General features: G+C 44.2%; 1 protein-coding gene and 1 long non-coding RNA gene across 2 annotated transcripts in view; one reads left to right on the top strand and one right to left on the bottom strand.

Annotated features, from left to right (window-relative positions):
- AlkB (alpha-ketoglutarate-dependent dioxygenase AlkB) overlaps positions 1 to 22131 on the top strand; it is a 67465-nt gene that overhangs the window by 26453 nt on the left and 18881 nt on the right. Inside the window, exons 2-3 of the mRNA XM_068390970.1 lie at positions 12549 to 12692; positions 17613 to 17727. Coding sequence (XP_068247071.1) covers positions 12576 to 12692; positions 17613 to 17727 — 232 coding nt within the window. The 5' untranslated portion in view covers positions 12549 to 12575. The remainder of the gene's footprint in view (positions 1 to 12548; positions 12693 to 17612; positions 17728 to 22131) is intronic.
- LOC137656729 (uncharacterized) overlaps positions 15563 to 22131 on the bottom strand; it is a 289131-nt gene continuing 282562 nt past the window's right edge. Inside the window, exon 3 of the long non-coding RNA XR_011047006.1 lies at positions 15563 to 15698. This is a non-coding gene — a long non-coding RNA (uncharacterized lncRNA). The remainder of the gene's footprint in view (positions 15699 to 22131) is intronic.

Genomic DNA, 22131 nt, shown 5'->3' with positions numbered 1-22131 from the left:
CCTCCTGCACCCGTTCAGCCTGTGCTGCACCCGCCTGCACCGGTGGTGCACCAACCTCCTGCACCCGTTCAGCCTTTGCTGCACCCGCCTGCACCGGTGGTGCACCAGCCTCCTGCACCGGTTCAGCCTGTGCTGCACCCGCCTGCACTCGCTGCACCCAGTCGCAGCTCCATCTGCCAGGCGTACGATGTTGAACCTCTTCCACCTGTGAGTCAGTCTGCTCAGCTGCTGCACCGAGCTCTACCCGTGCACCCTGATCCTGCTACTCAGACATCTCTGCTTGCTGGAACTTTACCTTGTTCTGCACAGCCTCGATCTATTCACGCTTCACTCATACCACAGGAACAGGAACTTGCTGCACCTCCTCCTTCCACCTCTGTTGTTGTTCCTGCTCGTTCTGACTCTGCGGTTCAGCATTCGTATCCGATCCCGTCGCCTCATTCTGGGGTTGAGATTTCGGATGATGAGGAAGCACACCTTGATCCCTCTTCGGACGTGGACGACTCCAGACCCTCTCCACAGTCTCTTGATTTTCGCAAGGTCTTGGCTCTTCTCAGGGAGGTTTATCCAGACCATTTTGTCTCAGCTATACCCCACTCTCCACCATCTGAGTTTTCGCTGGGAGTGCAACAAGCTCAGTCTTCCTATACCAAGCTTGTCCTAGCTAGATCCTCCAAGAGGGCTTTTAGGATCCTAGGGGAATGGCTGCAGTCTAAGCAACTTCTTGGCAAGACTTCCTTCATGTTCCCTCCAACGAAGCTCACTTCGAAAGCGAGCGTTTGGTATGCCACAGGGGAAACACCAGGCTTGGGAATACCTGCCTCTGCCCAGGCTGACTTCTCAAGTCTGGTAGACTCGCCTCGAAGATCTGCTATGAGACGCTCAAAAGTGTGTTGGACCTTTTCGGACTTGGATCACTTGCTTAAAGGAGTGTTTAGAGCGTTTGAAATGTTTAATTTTCTAGACTGGTGCCTGGGGGCCCTCAGCAAGAAAACCTCCCATACGGACAAAGATTCTGCCATGCTGTTAATGTCCTGTATGGATAAGGCCATCAGAGACGGATCGGGCGAGCTAGCGTCCTTGTTCGTGTCAGGGGTTTTGAAGAAAAGGGAACAGCTGTGTTCTTTCCTTTCCGCCAGCATTACCCCTTGCCAACGTTCACAACTTCTGTTTGCTCCTCTTTCGAAGTTTATTTTTCCCGAAGAGCTCATTAAAGATTTGTCGGCTGCTTTGATTCAGAAAGACACGCACGATCTTGTGGCTTCTTCGGCTCGTAAGTCTAAGGCTTCCACCTCAGCCCCTAAGACTTACCGCTCCCCAGTGACTGATACTCCTGCGACTAGATTCATACCGCCCTTTCGTGGTAGAGCCCCCAGCCGAGGAAGCTCCCGTCCAGTCTCTTACAGAGGCAAGTCCAGGAAAGGATCCAAGCCATCCAAAGGAAAACACTGACTCTCCGATTCTCCAGACGACAGTAGGAGCCAGACTCAAGACCTTCTGGCGAGCTTGGGAGATGAGAGGTGCAGACGCACAGTCTGTCAGTTGGCTGAGGTTCGGTTACAGGATTCCATTCTTCCTTCAACCACCTCTGACCACTTCGCCCATCAACCTCTCTCCCAACTACAAAGAGGAGGACAAGAGGCTAGCTTTGCACCAGGAGGTGTCGCTTCTTGTGCAGAAGAAGGCTGTGGTTGTAGTCCGGGACCATCAATCCCCGGGCTTCTACAACCGCCTCTTTCTTGTGGCCAAGAAGACAGGAGGTTGGAGACCTGTCCTGGACGTCAGCGCTCTCAACGAGTATGTCACCAAGCTGACGTTCACGATGGAGACGACCAAGTCGGTCTTAGCAGCGGTCAGACAGGAGGACTGGATGGTCTCATTGGACTTGAAAGATGCTTATTTTCACGTTCCGATTCATCCAGACTCCCAACCTTTCCTAAGATTCGTTTTCGGAAAGGTCGTCTACCAATTCCAAGCCCTGTGTTTTGGCCTAAGCACAGCTCCTATGGTCTTTACCCTTCTGATGAGGAATGTAGCCAAGTTCCTTCACTTGTCAAACATCAGAGCCTCCCTCTACCTAGACGACTGGCTGTTGAGAGCCTCCTCGAGTCGTCGTTGTCTGGAGAATCTTCATTGGACTTTAGACCTTATCAGAGACCTGGGTCTATTAGTCAATTTGGAAAAATCTCAACTCATTCCCTCACAATCCATCGTGTATCTGGGAATGGAAATTCAGAGTCAGAGTTTTCGGGCTTTTCCATCGGCCCCCAGGATAAGCCAAGCCCTAGAGTGCATCATGAGCATGCTGAAGAGGAACAGTTGCTCAGTGAGACAGTGGATGAGTCTCACAGGGACTCTCTCGTCCCTAGCCCTGTTTGTCGAGCTGGGCAGACTCCACCTCCGCCCTCTTCAATTCCACCTTGCAGCTCATTGGGACAAGAGTTCTACCCTGGAAGCAATCTCTATCCCTATCAACCAAGAGATGAAGACCACTCTCCTGTGGTGGAAGCACAACCTTCTTCTCAGAGAGGGTCTATCCTTGGCCATTCAGACCCCCAATCTTCATCTCTTCTCAGATGCATCGGACTCGGGCTGGGGTGCAACCTTGGACGGAAAGGAATGCTCCGGAATGTGGAACGAGGAACAACGATCTCTCCACATCAACTGCAAGGAACTGCTGGCAGTTCATCTAGCCCTGTTGAACTTCAAGTCCCTCCTGCTAGGCAAAGTGGTGGAGGTGAACTCGGACAACACCACAGCCTTGGCTTACATCTCCAAGCAAGGGGGGACCCATTCGAGGAGCCTTTACGAGATCGCAAGGGACCTCCTCATTTGGTCAAGAAGTCGAAACCTCTCTCTAGTCACGAGGTTCATCCAGGGCAATATGAACGTGTCAGCAGATCGTCTGAGCAGAAGGAATCAGGTCATTCCCACGGAATGGACCCTCCACAAGAGTGTGTGCAACAGACTTTGGACCTTGTGGGGTCAACCTACCATAGATCTGTTTGCCACCTCCATGACCAAGAGACTTCCTCTGTTTTGTTCTCCTGTTCCAGACCCTGCAGCAGTTCATGTGGATGCCTTTCTACTGAACTGGTCACATCTCGACCTGTACGCATTCCCTCCGTTCAAGATAATCAACAAGGTTCTGCAGAAATTCGTCTCGCACGAAGGGACACGGCTGACGCTGGTTGCTCCCCTTTGGCCTGCAAGAGAATGGTTCACAGAGGTACTACAATGGCTAGTAGACTTCCCCAGGACTCTACCTCTAAGAGTGGACCTTCTACGTCAACCTCACGTAGACAGGTTACATCCAAACCTCCACGCTCTTCAACTGACTGCCTTCAGACTGTCGAAAGATTCGCTAGAGCTCGAGGCTTTTCGAAGGAGGCAGCCAGGGCTATTGCCAGAGCAAGGAGGGTTTCCACTCGTAGGGTCTACCAGTCTAAGTGGGAGGTCTTCCGAAGCTGGTGTAGAGCCAATTCAATATCCTCTACCAATACCTCTGTGACCCAAATAGCTGACTTCCTGCTTCATCTTAGAAATGAGAGATCCCTTTCAGCTCCTACGATTAAGGGATATAGGAGTATGTTGGCCTCAGTTCTCCGCCATAGAGGTTTGGACCTGTCTTCCAACAAGGACCTTCAAGACATTCTTAAGTCTTTTGAGACGTCTAAAGATCGTCGTCTTTCCACTCCAGGCTGGAATTTAGACGTAGTCTTAAGGTTCCTTATGACATCTAGGTTCGAACCTCTCCAGTCAGCTTCATTCAAGGACCTTACCCTCAAGACTCTTTTTCTCGTTTGCCTGGCAACAGCTAAAAGAGTCAGTGAGGTTCATGCCTTCAGCAAGAACATTGGTTTCACGACCGAGTCTGCTACATGTTCTTTCCAGCTTGGATTCCTAGCAAAGAACGAGCTTCCTTCACGTCCTTGGCCTAGATCGTTCGAGATACCTAGCCTTTCCAACATGGTAGGTAACGAACTTGAGAGAGTTCTTTGCCCTGTCAGAGCTCTCAAATATTATCTAAAGAGGTCTAAACCTCTCCGAGGACAGTCAGAAGCCTTATGGTGTGCCATCAAGAAACCCTCGAGACCCATGTCCAAGAATGGGCTTTCGTATTATATAAGGCTTCTGATCAGAGAAGCACATTCTCACTTAAAGGAGGAAGACCTTGCATTGCTGAAGGTAAGGACCCACGAAGTAAGAGCCGTAGCTACTTCGATGGCCTTTAATAAAAACCGTTCTCTGCAGAGTGTAATGGATGCAACCTATTGGAGGAGCAAGTCAGTGTTTGCATCTTTTTATCTGAAAGATGTCCAGTCTCTTTACGAGAACTGCTACACCCTGGGACCATTCGTAGCAGCGAGTGCAGTAGTAGGTGAGGGCTCAGCCACTACATTCCCTTAATCCCATAACCTTTTTAACTTTTCTCTTGAATTCTTTTGTTGTTTTTATGGTTGTTACGGTAGGCTAAGAAGCCTTCCGCATCCTTTTGATTTGGCGGGTGGTCAATTCATTCTTGAGAAGCGCCTGGGTTAAAGGTTGTGTAGAGGTCCTTTAGTAGGGGTTGCAACCCTATATACTTTAGCACCTTGGGTTGATTCAGCCTCCAAGAGGAACGCTGCGCTCAGTAAGGAAGACGAACTTAAAAAAGAGGCAGAGTAACGGTTCAATTCGACTTCCTTACCAGGTACTTATTATTTCATTTGTTATTAGAGATAACTGTTATATGAAATGTGGGGATACTTGGCTATCCTTTAATCTTGTTCACTGGTTTTCACCCACCCCCCTGGGTGCGAATCAGCTACATGATTATCGGGTAAGTTTAATATTGAAAAATGTTATTTTCATTAGTAAAATAAAGTTTTGAATATACTTACCCGATAATCATGATTTAATTGACCCTCCCTTCCTCCCCATAAAGAACCAGTGGGATCGAGGAATAATTGAGGAGGTGTCAACAAGAAGTACTTGAGTACCTGGCCACAGGTGGCGCTGTTAGTACACCCCCTTCTAGTATTGTGATAGCTGGCGTATCCCTCCTTAGATTTCTGTCGGGCAACGGAGTTGACAGCTACATGATTATCGGGTAAGTATATTCAAAAATTTATTTTACTAATGAAAATAACATTTTTCACATAGCAAATACTTGCTCGGAACGAGTTTACCTTTCAAGTTTACTCTACAGAAACCGTACTGTTACACCGATGTTTCCGTCAGCTAATCACGTAACCGTACGTATGGAAACTTATATAGGCGGTTTATATTTCCCCTTTCCTTTGTTATCACTTCAAGTACTTTGCTTCAGTCCTTTTCAAGTCCTTTTTATGTGTGTCACCAAGTGTAGCTAACACAAATCACGTAATGTCACACCACAAAAATTACAGTGACCAAAGTGTCGTTCTTGGTTATTTTACAGGGAAGAGAAGCACCTTCGACGTCCCTATAATAAAGTATGTCATTAATTTGTTTTTATTGAATTTTAGGGTCTGTGATTTTTAGTTGAATGTACCGATTGCCAGTGTATAGGAGCTTGATGCTTTTCTCTTTTCGAGAACGAGAATTGGGAAGCAAGAACCATTTGTTATTCAAAAAAAAAAAAAATACCAGGAATAATTATTTAATGAATAATAATTAATCATTGATGTTAGTGTGCGCAGCTCAACAATACCGCTTTTCAGTACACATGGAACTTGATGTTTTTATTTTTTTGCAAGTCCGAGGCAGGGCTAGAACCATTAGATTTAGGGTAAAACATTTTGAACAGAAAATATATGCTTTCCTCTAGTAAATAAATTGATTTCACCAAATTTGACTTCATTTCAATTATAAAAACGAAGTCGTCAAACTGGTTGTTCTGTTTGTTTGCAATTGAAATGAAGGTCAAATTTGGTTAAATCACTTTACTTACTACAGGAAAACATATTTTCTGTTCAAAATGTTTCACCATCTGTAAATATAATTTTACCCTAATTTCAATGGTAAAAACCTTTCCAAAATGTCTACTGATTCTAGGGGTGTATGTTCCTGTTCGTCTTCAACGATCTCATTTCGATTTTGGGATTCTTTGTACATCTTTGCAGTTGAGGTATTTGTTTACAAGACCAAGCTCTCTATATACTACCAAATTATGCAAAGCTGTTGTTTTCTTCTATTAATTTTTCATAATTTAAAACAATTCACCATATGGAAAACAAGTTAAAATTATAAAAAAAACTATAAAATTAACTAGTCTGGTCTCCTCACTAAACGAGCTGGCACTGACATCGTCAACATAGTCAACCAAACAGAAGTTAGAGATGCCAAGTTACATTGTACGCACCGCCATCTATGGGTTCTCCCTGGAGTTCCAGCTAGGCATAAGATGCCCCCCATGGGGAGCATGCACGCTGAGCTTGCTCAGCAGGAGAAACCTAGTGTTCCTCCACTTTACGAGGTTGGTCGTCTTTCTCGCCAGCGTGAGATGGCTTCCTCACTTGATTGGTCTCACTCTCGAGTACCTCGTAAACGAGTGTGCGATTCTTTGCTACCCTGCTCTAACTCTTCAGAGCAGGCTGGTGATCGTGGCTACCAACTCCCAGTACAGAAGTTGCTTCCCCTTTTCACTGTGTCATCAAACGACAAGTTTGCAGGTCTCGTGAATACTAGGCCCTCTGAGGTCTTGCCTCAGGCCGTTTATCCCCTTTTGGGGGAGCGCTGACTTGTTCAGATGTTTGCGAGTGATGGCAGGGCACGTTGTCAGACAAGCCAACCTTGGCTTGCTCGTCACCATCCAAGCGCATTTGCCCTGCTATTGGCTTGTGCAAGACAACTCACGAACCACCTGCAAGTGCTCTTAAGAGTGTTCGTGCACCTGTTGGCGATGCTCTGGCTTGCAAATTAGCAGTTCCTAGTTTAGGTGTAGAGCCACCCGCTCCAGTTTTTAATCACGAGTGAAGCAAGCTTCGGCAAAGTAAAAGCCAATAAATTGAGGTAGACGGGCAAGTTCTTGCTCCTGACGAAGGTCCGCTTGCTTCTCTGGATGTGCACGCTACTGCAATGGCATGCTTGCTTACTGTACTTTGTTTTGCTCTCCGGGAGAAGTAGTTGTTGGTAACCAGTACTCTTACGAATGCCGCTCGCCAACAGCACTTGCGGTCTTTCATGTCATTGACCCTGGTCCAGCCCAATCATTAGGGGCTTTAGGCAACCCGTGCCTATCCCTCTCTCAGTGTCAGGTTTTACCCGGAGTACTAGTCCACTTGTGGACCCTAGATGCAGGACTACTGCTTAAAAGTATCCTCCTCCTCCACCCTCAGAGTCCCCTTCTTCTCAAGGCCATGCTGGTATCTAGACTACAAGGGTGCCCATAACAAGCTTGATCCCCTGTTGGAGAAGCTGGCTATTATCCCAGTCAAAGTGACCAAGAGACTTAGGAGACCAAGGCAAGAGACACCATTCACCTGAGAACCAGTAGCGGTTCAAGGTCTCCAAGGGAGGTTTTGTTCACGGACAACTATCAACTGTTGCTGGTAGTTTGTCCGTACTGCTTCAACCGCTCCGTCCTCGTAGCCTGTTGCTACGCCCATGGTGCTTCCGCAGGCTTTGGAACCAATGGAGTTCTTCCAAAGAACTGTGCTTCAAAAGCGCTCGTTGACTCAGTGGCAGAAGGGCGCTCACGATGCGATACTTTCTTCATTGATGCTTGTTATGGAAACCCCCCTCCCCCAGGTCTCGTTCCCCTGTCAGGGTATCTGATGACAAACCTTATTCAACCGAGGCTCCTGTGGGTGCAAGTCTAAAGTTGAATGAGTCGAAAGAGGCCAAATCAGACAACTCTGATGTTGCTGCTTCTGCCAGCTAGCCCTAATACATCGGCCACCAATCAAAAGGAGTTGGATCATTCCTTTATGCAGGTGTTAGCTTGCATGAGGAAAATCAATTGATTGGGCAATCCACTGTACTCCCCTCATGAAGGGAAGGATACAGTCTAAGAAATTTTTTGTCAGGCTCCATGAACTGGAGAGACCAGGGTTGAGTTTCCCTAGTCTAGGATGGCGATGGGGGCGAGAAAGAAAGTTATTTTCCAAATATCTGGAAAGGACCCTCTGAGGGCTAGTAACTCGTCGTGTTCACTTCTTGTGCTATTATCCAGCTTAGGAAGTATTATGACATCCTTCACGATGACCTCTCGCCATTGTCATGAGACCCAGCGGTCTCGGCTTTGGCACACAGCATGCCCATTGACAAACTGGCGGTACAACAGATGACATTCTCGCCTACAGGTAAGAACCATTTTTCCTTGTCTGGTGTAAAATAAGTATGTCCCTGATCTCCCTGCGAGGGGGAGACAGATAATGTCTAGGTTTAAGGATGAAGTGATTATCACTCTTAACTCCTACCTGGTCAAATCACAGTGCTTGTTTCTACAGTGAACCCTCGCCACTTCGCGGTTCGACCATCGCGGATTCACCACTTCGCGGATTTTTTCCATAACCCATATATATACAATAATATATATATATCTAAAGTAGGAAGATGTGATGTAGTTCTAAGGGAAAAGTATGGGAAATATGTCTGGGTAATAAGCAAAGCTCTACCTCCAGTTTGTTTCTTCATTATGATCAGAGATAAATGTAAACAAAACATTGGTTGCCATTTTTTATCGTGCTTTTTAGCGTGTTTAGGAAACGCATGATATAAAATCACCTTTAATATTTGTGCCTGTTTTAGTTTAGGGTACTGTAGTACATGCATTAAGTGTTCTGTACATTAAAGGGTAGTTTGTTAACAGTACTACGTACAAGGGAAGGTTTTAAAAGTCTGAATATACATGTTGAATAAATAGGTAAATATGGTGTCACTACTTCGCGGATTTTCACCTATCGCGGCTGCGTCTGGAACCTATCTACCGCGATAAACGAGGGTTCACTGTACTCATTTACGATGATTGCCCAGACTGTCAACTCTCCAGCTTATCAGAATGAGAGTTCATGAGGTGTCAGGGTACCTCTCCTCAAGCTCAGAGTCATACTCCAGGTCAAGTTTCCAAGCCAGTTGGTTTAGGACTTCCACCTACATAAGTGTGACTCTCCAAAGGTTTTGTATTTGTGTAGGAACAAATGATAACTTTGGAAGTATACTAATTTGTATTTTAGCTAACTATACAAACCTGAGCTCTTTACTGATACTTGTCCCACCGTCACCGGGCCCCCCTAAAAAGTCATGCCTGCAATCAAATGTGACATATATTCAGTAGGTCTTACAACCTGGTCCATACCAGGGAAGAAGAATGTGCTGGCTAACAATTTGAGCTTGAGGACTCGGATAGTAGGCTCTGAATAGCCCTTGAAACAATAGATACAACAAAGATTTGACCTTATGAGATTCAACAACAATCGACCTGTTTGCGACATTCCTCAACCTGAAGCTTCCAGTGTACTGCTCTCCAATACTAAATTCGCAGGCATTCTGGCAGGACACCTTCCAACAGCCATGGGACGAGTTGGACGTCTATGCGTTCCCCCCTTCTGCCTAGTAAGGAGGCTTTTAAACAAAGTCGGGGCATTTCAAGATCTGTCAATGACCCTAATAGCTCCGCTGTGGCATCATGCAGAATGGTTTTCTGACCTAGATCTGCTCACATAGGCACCGAGAGAACTCCCCACACTTCCCGATCTACTCGGACAACCACGCATGGAGAGGTTCCATCAAGCAATTCCATCACTTTGTCTTCCAGCCTGGAGGTTTTCCAGCAATAGCTCGAAAAGTGAGGTTTTATAAGAACAGTTGCGAAGTGAATGGCAAGATACCTCCGGGAGACTTCTGCCTCAGTATATCAAGCAAAGTGGTCTGTCTCTTGTGGTTGGTTTTGTGGACGAGATATCGCTTCTCTCAGTGCCACTATCCCAACAATAGTGGAGTTCTTATTGTATCACAGGGAGGAAAAACTTTGTTCAGTGTCGGTGGTAAAAGGGTATTGCTCAGCCTTGAGCCTCATCTTCAAGCTGAATAAAGTTGATATTTCTTCCTTGATGGAATTGTCTCTCAGTCAGAAGTCAGACCACCTCTTTGGAACGTAGTAAAGCTGCTACGTCACTTAAAGGGGCCCCTTATGAACCTTTTCGTCAAACCTCAGATTGAGACTTGACCCTGATGTTGGTCTTCCTTCTAGCCTTAGCCTCTGTGAAGAGTGTGAGCGAGCTTCATGGTCTGTTCTATGACGACGCCCATTCAAGGGCATGGGGACAAGTGACACTCAGTTTCGTCCCTTAGTTTGTAGCCAATACTCAAATTCTGGATGTAGCGTATCCTAGATTAGGCCTCTTCTGGATTGAGTCTCTGTTCCTTAACTGATGATTCTGATCAGCTGTTACTCTGCCCTGTAAGAGCACTGAGGAAATACTTGTAGAAAACCGGATGAGACCGCCCACAGATCAATAGGCTCTTTGTAAGCACAGAGAAGAATAAAAGAAAGGTCAAGAAGAACTTGATCTAATCCTGGATCAGGCAGGTAATTGAGAGAGCCATTCAATAGGACACTCTTATATCAATCACCATCCCCATGCCCATGACGTCACAGTTATCAGTACATCCCTAGTGTTCAAAGAATTTCTCTGTGATACTGGTTTTACAGTCCACTACTTGCAAGACATAACCCACAAGAGCCTAGACACATTCACCTTAGATCCTGTGGTGGCTGTGCAAAATGTGGTCAACCAACACCTCAGCTCCCTTGTAGGACAAGTAACTGTTGGTTGAGGGCAGATTTTACCTGCGAGTAAAACTAGAGTGCATGTGTGAGTGACTGGCCACTTCTTACTTCATTCTTCCCTCTCTTGGAGCTCAGCATCCTAGGAACTCTGCTAGCTGTCATCCTCTGACTGCAGGTGGGTATCATGCTTTGTCTAACTTGATATATACTGTATGTATATATTTATGTCCCAGTCCACCATGCGAGGTGGAGTCATGCAATGGCTAGGTTAAGTGAGGGATTTAGCTCCAACTTCACGCTTACCTTGTCAAGTCACTTTGTTATATTCTACAATAACATTGATTACCCAAGCCAAAATCCTTTAGGATCATGAATTGTCAGGGTTCTCTCTAAACAGCTCGTGCGTAGCACAGAGGTACACCTCGGACAATCTCCAGCCAGTGGAGTTTAGAGCCTTCCACCCACCATGAGGTAAGTCTTCTACGTAAAGAGCATAAGGTTTGTACATATATTGTCGGAACAAATGACAAATTTGGAATAAATTGTATTTTTTCTTACTATACAAACCTGAAGCTCTTTACACACACTGCTCCCGCCATTACCTACCCACAGAAGTCCTGCTACAATTGCAAAGTAACGGTGTTTACTAGTGCTGGTGTGAGCTGAGTGGTGGGTCATCCCCCGCTATCCCCCTCCCACTAACTAGCAGAGGGTAGTTACACCACGCAAAATCTTAATGGCTGGTTTTCAGGTAGCAAAACAAAATATAAATTATTCCAAATTTGTCATTTTTCCTAACTATACAACCTGAACTCTGTACTCATACTTGTCCCACCATTAACTAACCCCCTTAGAAGTCCTGCCAACAATCAACAGTGACATTTTACACTGGGGTTGTGTGTGAACGGGGTGGCTGGTCTAACCCCTGCCAACTAGCGGAGGGCCGTTGACACCTCGCATTATAAGTTTTTGACCAGATTCCAGCCGTGCTGAAAACATATTCATAGTAGAGCTCACGTTTATATTGTTAGGAAAAATACAAAATACTTTCAAAATTTGTAATTTTTCCTAACTACTGTATAGAAGTCCTTTAAGTTATACTTCCTACCTCATCCACCCCACAAGTTGTAGGTGAAGGACAAAGTGGCTACTTTGTGAGATGGCATTGGGGTGGGGCGTCCCTGCCGCGTGCCAGTAACTACTAACAAATAATTTTAACAGCCGAATTTTCCAGCTTTGCTGAAATCATACTCCAATTAAAGGGTGAAGGATTGTATACTTAGGAAAAATACAAATTAATTTTAAAATTTATGATATTTAGACACTTCATTAGTAATTGCTTCGCATGTATTTGCACGGATATCGCGTTACAGTACTAGTATTTGGCAGTCATTTTGGACACCTTATTGGATTTCATACTCTTGAAATGTTAGGGAAATTGCCACTCTAATTTTTTTTTAATGCCTATGATATCCTGCTGCTTCCTCCGATGCCTTAGATGACCGCGGAGGTAGCAGCAGTAGGGGATTCAGCATTATAAAGCTTCATCTGTGGTGGATAATGTGGGAGGGTGGGCTGTGGCACCCTAGCAGTACCAGCTGAACTCGGTTGAGTCCCTTGTTAGGCTGGAGGAACGTAGAGAGTAGAGGTCCCCTTTTTTGTTTTGTTTCATTTGTTGATGTCGGCTACCCCCCAAAATTTGGGGAAGTGCCTTAGTATATGTATGTATGTATGTATGTATGATACCTTTCTATAAAATCATGTTAGTAAGCTTTTAAGAAAAAAAAATACGAAATTGTAAATGTACCTACACTATTATATAAAATACGTCTACAGTGTTTTTCACTTTCAGTGATCTCCAAGAAAATGATGAGCAAAGATGGAAAACACTGTGGGCATTAGCGAGGACAATTTCAAGGAAGTGTTTAAATACTACAAGCGTAGAAAACCACCGCCCAGTTTTAAAGATGTGTTGCATGTAAACGATGCCTTTCAGGTGAGTAGCAACAAGTACTATAGTAACATCTTTTTGTTTTGTGTCCTATATGGTCCTCTTTGCATGTTGTGTATGTATTTTATAAATTAGGTCCAACTTTTACCTTTTACTTTTAAACTTATTCTCTTGATTTTACTCGCTCTAGTCCTGAAATGACTTGGCATATAATTATTTAACTTTATCTTCCCCAATATTCATACAAAATATGCCTCAAGCATGAACTTGACAAGTAAAATTGGAAACGAGTGTTCCCTGATTTAGACTAACCCGCCCAAGAGCTTTCTCCTTCTCTCCTCAAGATATTAATATTTAGCAATTTTTTAAAACCATCTTGGTCTGCATTACCTAGCTTCACTACTAAGACAGTATTATTAGTCGTTTTGTGATTTTTTTTTTTTTTATTTCCAGAAGGTATGTTATTCTCTTCAGATTCAGAAGTAATGTTTTTTATACGGGTGGTAAAACTCAGCGTCATGGTATCAGGTACTGTACAGTACTGTGTAATCCTCACCCAATGTATGTAGACTAGCGATGAGGTCTGCAATTGCAGGGTATATTTGAGGTGTTATCCATTATGGAATACAGTAGTACCTCGATATATAAATTTAATCTGTTCCAGTAGCAAGCTCATAAACCAAAACAACTTTCCCCATAAAGAATATAAAGGGAATTCTCTCGATGCATTCCACATGTTTATAAATACTCATACTGTCTACACTAATTTTTAAAGGTTTGTAATGTTATTTAAAGAAGAAATTATAATCTCTAACATTAGAAATTAATACAAATTAATAATTCCTGAGTGTACCCTCAAGTAAGAGAACCGTAACTTGAAACAGTGGATGGCCATGGGTACAGAGGCTATGGCACTACCCAAGACCAGAGAACAATGGTTGATTTTGGACTGTCCTTCTCCTAGAAAAGCTGCTTGCCATAGGTAAGGAGTCTCTTCTACCCTTATCTAGTGGAAAATATCCACTGGATAATTACAGTACAGTAGTTAAGCCCTTAATTGAAGAAATTGTTGGTTATCTTAGCGTAGTCAGATATACTGTTTGAGGAAAGAGGAGAATTGGTAAAGAATAAGCTAGTCAATTTGATGTATGTGTAGGCAAAGGAAAGATGAGCTGTAACCAAAGAGTAGTGCTACCTGGTCAGTAAGGGGACCTAATAACTCTTTAGTGGTAGTATCTCAGTGGGTGGCTGGTGCCTTCACCAACCTACTACCTACCTACCTTGATTACTTTTGTAAGCTGAAGTTCATTAAGGTCTTGGAAAAACTTGGAAGTGCGCGAATGGGGAATGTTAGAAGCTGAGTTTTGCTTTTCCAGGCTTCCAGGGAAAGCTATCATCTTCCTCTAGCAAAGGTTATTCTTTTAGTGAATTCTCTCATAGCTTCCATATGTAGCCAAAATTTAGGACACAGTTGCTACTTTATTAAGGTTACCTTAATGTATTTATGGATTTAGAGGTATATAACCCAGTGGTGGGGCCTATGAGATCATTCAGCACAAGTGCAGTGGTTAAAACACCCTGCAGTTGCACTATCATCATCATCATCATCATTATTTCAGCCTTCAAAAGTCCTTTGTTGGATGTAGGCCTTCCCCAGGTTCCTCCACAGATTTCTATTGCAAGCTATTCTGTGCCACTGTTGCTTATGTTGGTCTAAGTCATCTCGCTAGCGGGTTTTTTGTCTTCCTCGGTTTCTTGTGTATCCTCGGGGTGTCCAGAAGGTTGTTCGTGATGTCCATCGGTTGTCTGTCATCCTGGCAATGTGCCCCGCCCAGTTCCATTTGAGCTTGCTAATGGTTTCAAGGATATCCATTACTTTAGTTTTTTGACGTATCCATTTAGCTGTTCTTTTTGCACTATAAAGTACTGTAAATTAGATTGATATAAAGCAAGTACAGCTAGGAGCTAAAGGAACACCGCAAAGAGCTTCTAGTAATACCTACAGGTCACTATCCTCCTATGGGGTGGAGGAGGTAGAGAAACTTGTAAAATAGAAAGCCATCAAAGAAGTGACTACATTAAACTTATGTTTTATAACCCATTATATCATTGATAGGGAGAAGCTCTTCAATTTTGAGGTTCCCTCGCATCCTTAGGTCACTTATTTTCATGTCTTCATTCATCTAGATTCTCAGAAACTCTTAGGTTTAGTTATTGTGGGAAAGGCTAGACCTAAGCAGATTCCCAAGGGTCATGGCTTCAGTTGTGGAGTGTCTACACTGTCAAATGCTATTTTTATATATTTTAGTAGAGTAATTTTCAGTGTGACAAAATATAAATATCAGAAGTTGTGGGATTTAGAAACATATTTTCAAAGAGAACAGTTTAATTAAAGTAATTTAAAGTTAATACAATTTACTAGTCTTTTTAATGCAAAGCTATTTTTTACTGTTACACTGAGTAAGGACCCAGTTTGAGTTAAGAGGGGAGGGAGGTGCACTTGGGGATTCTAATATCTTTAGAAAACAGTAATTATGTGGAGACACAAAATACACCCAATGGGACTTGATGTAATGTCTAACTATCCCAGCTTGAAGGGATCTCAACTTATTCAACTTCCATGGGTGGGGTGTTGTGCCCCCAAGGGATTGTAGGTGGTGGTAGCCGAGGCCGTTTATTCCTGATGACTTTTTCCTGCCTCACCTCGGGTGTTTTCGCTTAGTTAATTTGATGTAGGCTGTTGGCCTCCCTCCCACCTCAACCTGTGGGTACAACAAGGAGTTAAAATGGGTCATATTGACACTTCTTAACTGACATCTAGTCAAGGTCTGGGAAAGTACAGTACAGTATTATCAAATATGCATAATTTAAATATCTAATTATGAACATACCCAAATCCTAAGATACTGTATTAAAATTCCAATAAAGCCATTAGAACAAATGACCTATTTTCTTTTGATTAATCAGCATACTTAACTAAATCATCTTTCCCCCGTTACTGGTTGTATGACATACGATCTTCTTCCCTCAGACTTGGTCAATCCCAGGATTCTGAAATTAAAATACATTATAATACACACAACATAAAATACAGATTAACCCAAAACCACAATAATATTGTAAATGGTGAATTCAACCAAGAAAAAAAATAACATAAGAAAGCTTAAATGCAGTAAACTAAAAAGACATATAACATGTAAATGTGGACCTCCAAAGAAAACGTTTATTACAAATGGCAACTAAAATAAAAATAACAGGTCTTAAAAATTCCCTAACGTGCAACAACAGTACGTATTTGACAGGTCACTGTCTCGCCACGGGATCCGCAGTCTACCTTACTTACTTAGGGTCGGCATTGTATCGTATGAAACAACCCCATCTTCCTTCTTTTTTTCTTGAACAAACAACTGAGTGCCCAACCTCAACTCCTGACCTATCACCTGTCTTCATGTTGACGGCCATACGGCTTCCTAATGATCGTCTCAACAACTTAAAATTATGGAAATCATGAGATTTATTGAGTTGTGAAATTCTTGACATTCCAACCAGGAGAGAAAACGTGACATTATGAATTTCTGGTTACTGAAATTTCACCTGCTGGGACATTTTTCTGTTTTTGCATGGGTTTCGTTTACGGTATCAGGTCTTTCACAACAACTTGAATCGTTTAATCATCATGCGTAATTGTGACATGAAATGAAATGAACTGATAACATAACGGAAACTTATTTCTCATAGTCTATAGACTTCAATTACTCTGCTCAGTTTACACTTATGATTCAGAAAGGGACTGCCCAATATTGCCATGATTTTATTTTTCTTTTTGTGGTTTTTTGATGCACTTGCAATACCCTAGGTGGTTTGAAAGTGATGGATCTATTCTTGCATATGCATTGAAGAAATTCATGTCACTTTAAAAAGCTATGTTTTTAATTCTTGTTACTTACGCAAGGTGATCACTAAGATCAGTGTCTTATACGTCATAATGCTTAAAACCAGGGTTTCACACACACTGTGTTTGCTTCATTCATTTAATTTTTACGGGAATTGGGCAGCCTTTGAATTCTACCCGTCAAATTATCTGACGTCATTTCCCTCAATGATTAGGTGCCATTGCCCGGCGTTATCAAATTCTGACTGCCGTACATGGATATGATCTCGGCAGAAATAATCAGAAGAAAACATTAATATCTAAAATAATTTATGGAACACTTTAATTGGGTTAAGTTAAAACAAGCTCTTTTATTTTGTGCACATGTAAGGAATTGTTTAAATAGCTGTCAGCAATTGGAATTACATTGATAATGCGCTTAACAAAATCTAACAGTTTTGTTTCATTAATTAGGATAGTCTTGGATAAAAACATATGAAATATCAGATTGACCTGTCATGTGGTGTTAATAGTTAAAATAGAGGACCATGTGGCTTTAACATTAACACAGTGTAGTCTCAGGATGGGCTGGTAAGCAGACACTTTAATCTCACAAACAGACATTTTATTATAACATTTGATTTCAGCTTCAATTCAATTTCGAAATTCTGTAATGAGAACAAAATATTACCCAGTCTTAGTGAAAAGGAAGGGGGGGGGGGCACTTAATCAGCACATAGGATGGACTGGAGTCTCGTGTCCGCCCTCTGTTATCTGCTCACTCTTATTTATTCAGAAATATTTGGGGTGGCCCACCAAGTGGCTGGAAGTAGTAGCGGGTCTTTTGTTGTTACGCATTCTCTCTGTTAACTTACAGGTTGCTACCCCCTTAACTAGTGGAAGGTCGTTAACACCAAAATACAAGTTTATAGCTAAATTCCAGCTATGCCAGAACTAATATCTCATAGTAAAGAGCTCAGGTTTGTTTAATTAGGAAAAATACAAATTACTTCCAAATTTGTCTTTTTACCCTGTTCTACATACAGTATGTAGTTTATATAAATGACATTTTATTTTATTACTTTATTTTCTAGGATGGACTTTCAATACCGCCCACATCGATATCTGTTATAGAAGAGGATGAGTTACAATCTCTAGGTCTCTTACCACCTAAAGACTGGAAGATATTTAATTTTATTTCTCATCCAGGTATAGAAAACATTCAAAATTGTACATTTTTTATTAGTAAGTAGAGTTGATCAGCATAGAATAGCAGCTAAAATTACAGAGTTTGTGATTGAGAGAATATTTTACTACCTGTATCTTGTAACAAGACCCAATATTTTTCATCTTTAAATGTTTTTGTGAAAAATTCATTTTTAAATATTAAACTTAGCCGGTGAATATATAATAGCTGCAACTCTGCGGCTCGACAGACAACATACTCAAAAAACTCGCGAGCGATTGCTATGCAGGTTGCGGGTGTGCCCACCAGCGCCAACTGTCGGGCAGATACCACTCTCGAATGTAAACAAAACCTTCAATTCTTCTCTGTCGACGTTGACGACAAGACGTACTTATACTCGCTGTAGAACCTGGAGTTTTCCCATCATCTTTGGTGAAGTACTTTATTTTGGTTTGAGCTTTCGCAGTACAGGTGTTTTTCCTCAACATAAACTCTTGAACTCTTTAATTGAATCGGATTATTTGTTGATGACTTGGATTGTTTTTGGAATTTTCTTTGACTAATTCAAAATGGCTGACCCTTCTCAAGTACCTAGGTTTCAAAAGTGTAATTCTAGGGACTGTAATAGGCGTCTTCCAAAGGCTTCTCTCGACCCTCATACTGTTTGTTCCAATTGTCGGGGTAAAACCTGTCAATTGGGAGATCGGTGTGAGGAATGCGTGGGCCTTTCGGAATTCGATTTTATCGAATATGATAAGTACACACGCAGACTAGAGAGAGATAGGGTAAGGAGAAGTTCTTCTAGGTCTGTAGATTTTTCCTCTCCACATGCCCCTGAACCTAATCCTTCTCCTGTAGTGGTTGTTCCTAACCCCCCTTCTAGCACTCAGGAACCGTCGATGCAAGACATGTTACGTGCTATCCATGCCTTGGGGGAGAGGGTTGAAGCGTTAGCAAGTGACCGTAATCAACTCATGGCTGACGTGAAGGAACTTAAGTGCCAAAGTGCCACGGCGGAAAGTGGGAAAGTGATTAGTGCGCAAAGTGTTGTGAACAGTGTTGCGACCGAGGATTCGTCTGTTCGTGCCTGTCGTTCACCTAGTCCGGGACCTCTTGCAAGCTCCCAAGCCCAGGGGAGAAGCAATGTCGTACGACTTATGGGTTCGAGAGGCCTTGATCAGCGAACAGACGTTCCCTCTATGGTATCAGGCGTATCTCGTCAAGATCGCCCCTACCATAAGACGAGAGAGCCCATTTTTACCTCGTCGTCCGAAGGCGTTTCACGCAAGAAACCATGGAGCAAGGTTTCTAGGCCTTTGAAACGCAAGTCGGTCCCTTCAGGACAGGTCCAACGTCCCGGATGTAGTCATTGGGACAGTTCGGACCCGTTGCTGTCATCGGATGACTGCTCGCCGCCTAAGCAAGGCAAAGTTGTGCCGTCTCAGACGCTAACCCCGGCTGTTACCGCACCCGTTACCGTAGACCCTAAATGGGTTATACTGCAGGACATGCAGTCTAAGCTTGCGTCCCTTATGGCAGATTACAACGCAGAGAAGGTTTCCGTTGAACCTAGCCGTTTATCTCATGGAGATCCTGGCCGTCAGCCACCCAAGCGTTCTGTTGTGCGTCCTGTTGACGTTGGTGTTGCCAGTTCACGTCAACCAGTTGGGTTTGTACCACACCCGATGCGGTCTCATGTGGACTTTCAACCTAATGTGGACGTTAAGCAACTCACTGATGCGGCTGGTGACGTTCAGGACGTTCGCCAACCATCAGAGTTGACTTGTTTTGACGCGGTGCGTCAACCTCCGCAACCTAGAGTTGTTTTGACTGCACAACCCAGGCGGTCTAAGCAGTCTCGGGTGGACGCTGTGCGTCCTCACGCACCTGTTGTTGTTGTTGACAGTTCCCAGACTGTTCAGCAGTTTCAGGACGCTGCGTCCCGCTCCGTCACTTATGCACCAGTGCGGGCGGACGCTGCGTGTCAAGCATTGCCTACCCCTGTGCTTGTTTCTCATCAGTTATCAGATGAGGAACTTTCGGATGAGGACGTTGCTGACCCTCAGCCTGAGGATCATCCTTCAGATATTGATGAGCCTAGAGCAGTTCCGCCATCTATGGACTTTAAGAAAGTCATGCTCATCTTTAAAGAGTTGTTCCCTGAACACTTTGTCTCTGTGGCTCCTCGTTCGCCGCCGTCTGAGTTTGTTTTAGGCGTTCCTGCTGCCATGCCAGCCTTTACAAAACTCGTTCTCTCTCGCTCATCCAAGAGAGCTTTACGGCTGTTAGGCGATTGGTTAGAAACCAAGAGGAGTTTAGGGAAGACTTCCTTTGCCTTTCCACCAACTAAACTCTCGTCTAGATCGAGCGTCTGGTATGCCACGGGAGAAGTTCTCGGCTTGGGAGTTCCTGCCTCTGCCCAGGGCGACTTCTCAAGTCTTGTAGACTCTCCCCGCCGCCTAGCCATGAGACGCTCGAAGATTAGTTGGTCATCCTCAGACCTGGACCATCTACTTAAGGGCATCTTTAGGGCTTTTGAAGTTTTTAACTTCCTTGACTGGTGTTTGGGAGCCCTGAGTAGGAAAATCTCATCAGCCGATAGAGATGTTTCCTTACTCATCATGTCCTGCATGGATAAGGCCATCCGCGATGGATCCAACGAGCTCTCCGCCTCGTTTACGTCAGGAGTCCTAAAGAAACGAGAGTCTCTGTGCTCTTTTCTGTCAGCAGGAGTGACGCCCTGTCAACGATCTGAGCTACTCTTTACCCCTTTATCTAAGTTCTTGTTTCCTGAACTTTTGGTTAAAGAAATTTCGTTGTCCCTTGTGCAGAAGGACACCCATGACTTGGTTGCGTCCTCGGCTCGCAAAGGGACCCCTTCGTCTGCCTTGTCTGCTAGACCTAGGATAGACACGCCAGCGTCCAGGTTTATTCCGCCCTTTCGTGGCAGAGCCCCCAGCAGGGGAAGTACTCGTGCCGAAGGAAAGAGAGGAAAGAGGAAAGGAACCAAGTCCTCGCGAGGCAGAGTCTGACTGCCCGCAGCTTCAGACAGCAGTAGGTGCCAGACTCAAGAACTTCTGGCAAGCCTGGGAGAAGAGAGGCGCAGATCAACAGTCTGTGAGGTTGCTCAGAGAGGGGTACAAAATCCCATTTGTACGCAAACCTCCTCTAGCGACGTCCCCCATCGATCTCTCTCCCAGGTACCGAGAGGAAGCAAAGAGACAAGCCCTGAAACTGGAAGTGTCTCTTTTGCTAGAGAAGGGAGCGGTGGTCAGAGTCTCGGACCTTCAATCACCGGGGTTTTACAACCGTCTCTTCCTAGTACCAAAGAAGACAGGAGGTTGGAGACCGGTGCTAGACGTCAGTGCTCTGAATGTCTTTGTCACAAAGACAAAATTCACCATGGAGACCACGAAGTCAGTTTTAGCAGCGGTCAGAAAGGGAGACTGGATGGTCTCTCTAGACCTAAGAGACGCTTACTTCCACATCCCCATTCACTCAGATTCCCAACCTTTTCTGAGATTTGAATTCGACAATGTGGTGTACCAGTTTCGGGCCCTGTGCTTTGGCCTAAGTCCTGCTCCTCTCGTGTTTACGAGGCTTATGAGGAATGTGGCAAAATTCCTTCATTTATCGGGTATCCGAGCCTCCCTTTATTTGGACGACTGGCTTCTCAGAGCCTCGTCCAGTCATCGCTATCTGAAGGATCTCAATTGGACTTTAGATCTGACCAAGGAATTGGGACTTCTGGTCAACTTGGAAAAGTCCCAGCTGATCCCATCCCAGACTATTCTGTATTTAGGGATGGAGATTCGCAGTCCAGTTTTTCGGGCTTTTCCGTCGGCCCCCAGAATAGATCAAGCCCTGCTCGTAATCCAAAAGATGTTGAAGAGAGAACGTTGCTCAGTCAGGAATTGGACGAGTCTGATTGGAACTCTATCATCCCTGGAGCAGTTTGTCTCGCTAGGAAGGCTACACCTCCGACCTCTACAATTCCATCTAGCTTTTCACTGGAAAAAGGACAAGACGCTAGAGGCGGTCTCGATCCCGATTTCCGAAAAAGTAAAGACTTGCCTGAATTGGTGGAAAGACAATATCAGTCTACGAGAGGGACTTCCCCTAGCAGTTCAGAAACCAAACCACGTCCTCTTCTCAGACGCATCGGATTTGGGTTGGGGTGCGACACTGGACGGTCGGGAATGCTCAGGTCTGTGGACCTCAAGTCAGAGGAGCATGCATATCAACGGCAAGGAGCTTTTGGCAGTTCACCTGGCCTTGATAAGCTTCGAGAGTCTCCTTCTAGACAAAGTGGTGGAGGTCAACTCGGACAACACCACAGCCTTGGCGTACATTTCCAAACAAGGAGGTACCCACTCTCTGACATTGTACGAGATCGCAAGGGACCTGCTCATCTGGTCAAGAGATCG

Source organism: Palaemon carinicauda, chromosome 17 (genome assembly GCF_036898095.1).
Source record: "Palaemon carinicauda isolate YSFRI2023 chromosome 17, ASM3689809v2, whole genome shotgun sequence".
NCBI classification, from domain to species: domain Eukaryota; kingdom Metazoa; phylum Arthropoda; class Malacostraca; order Decapoda; family Palaemonidae; genus Palaemon; species Palaemon carinicauda.
The sequence above is the reverse complement of the archived record's forward strand: the minus strand, read 5'-3'. Positions and strand labels throughout refer to the sequence as shown.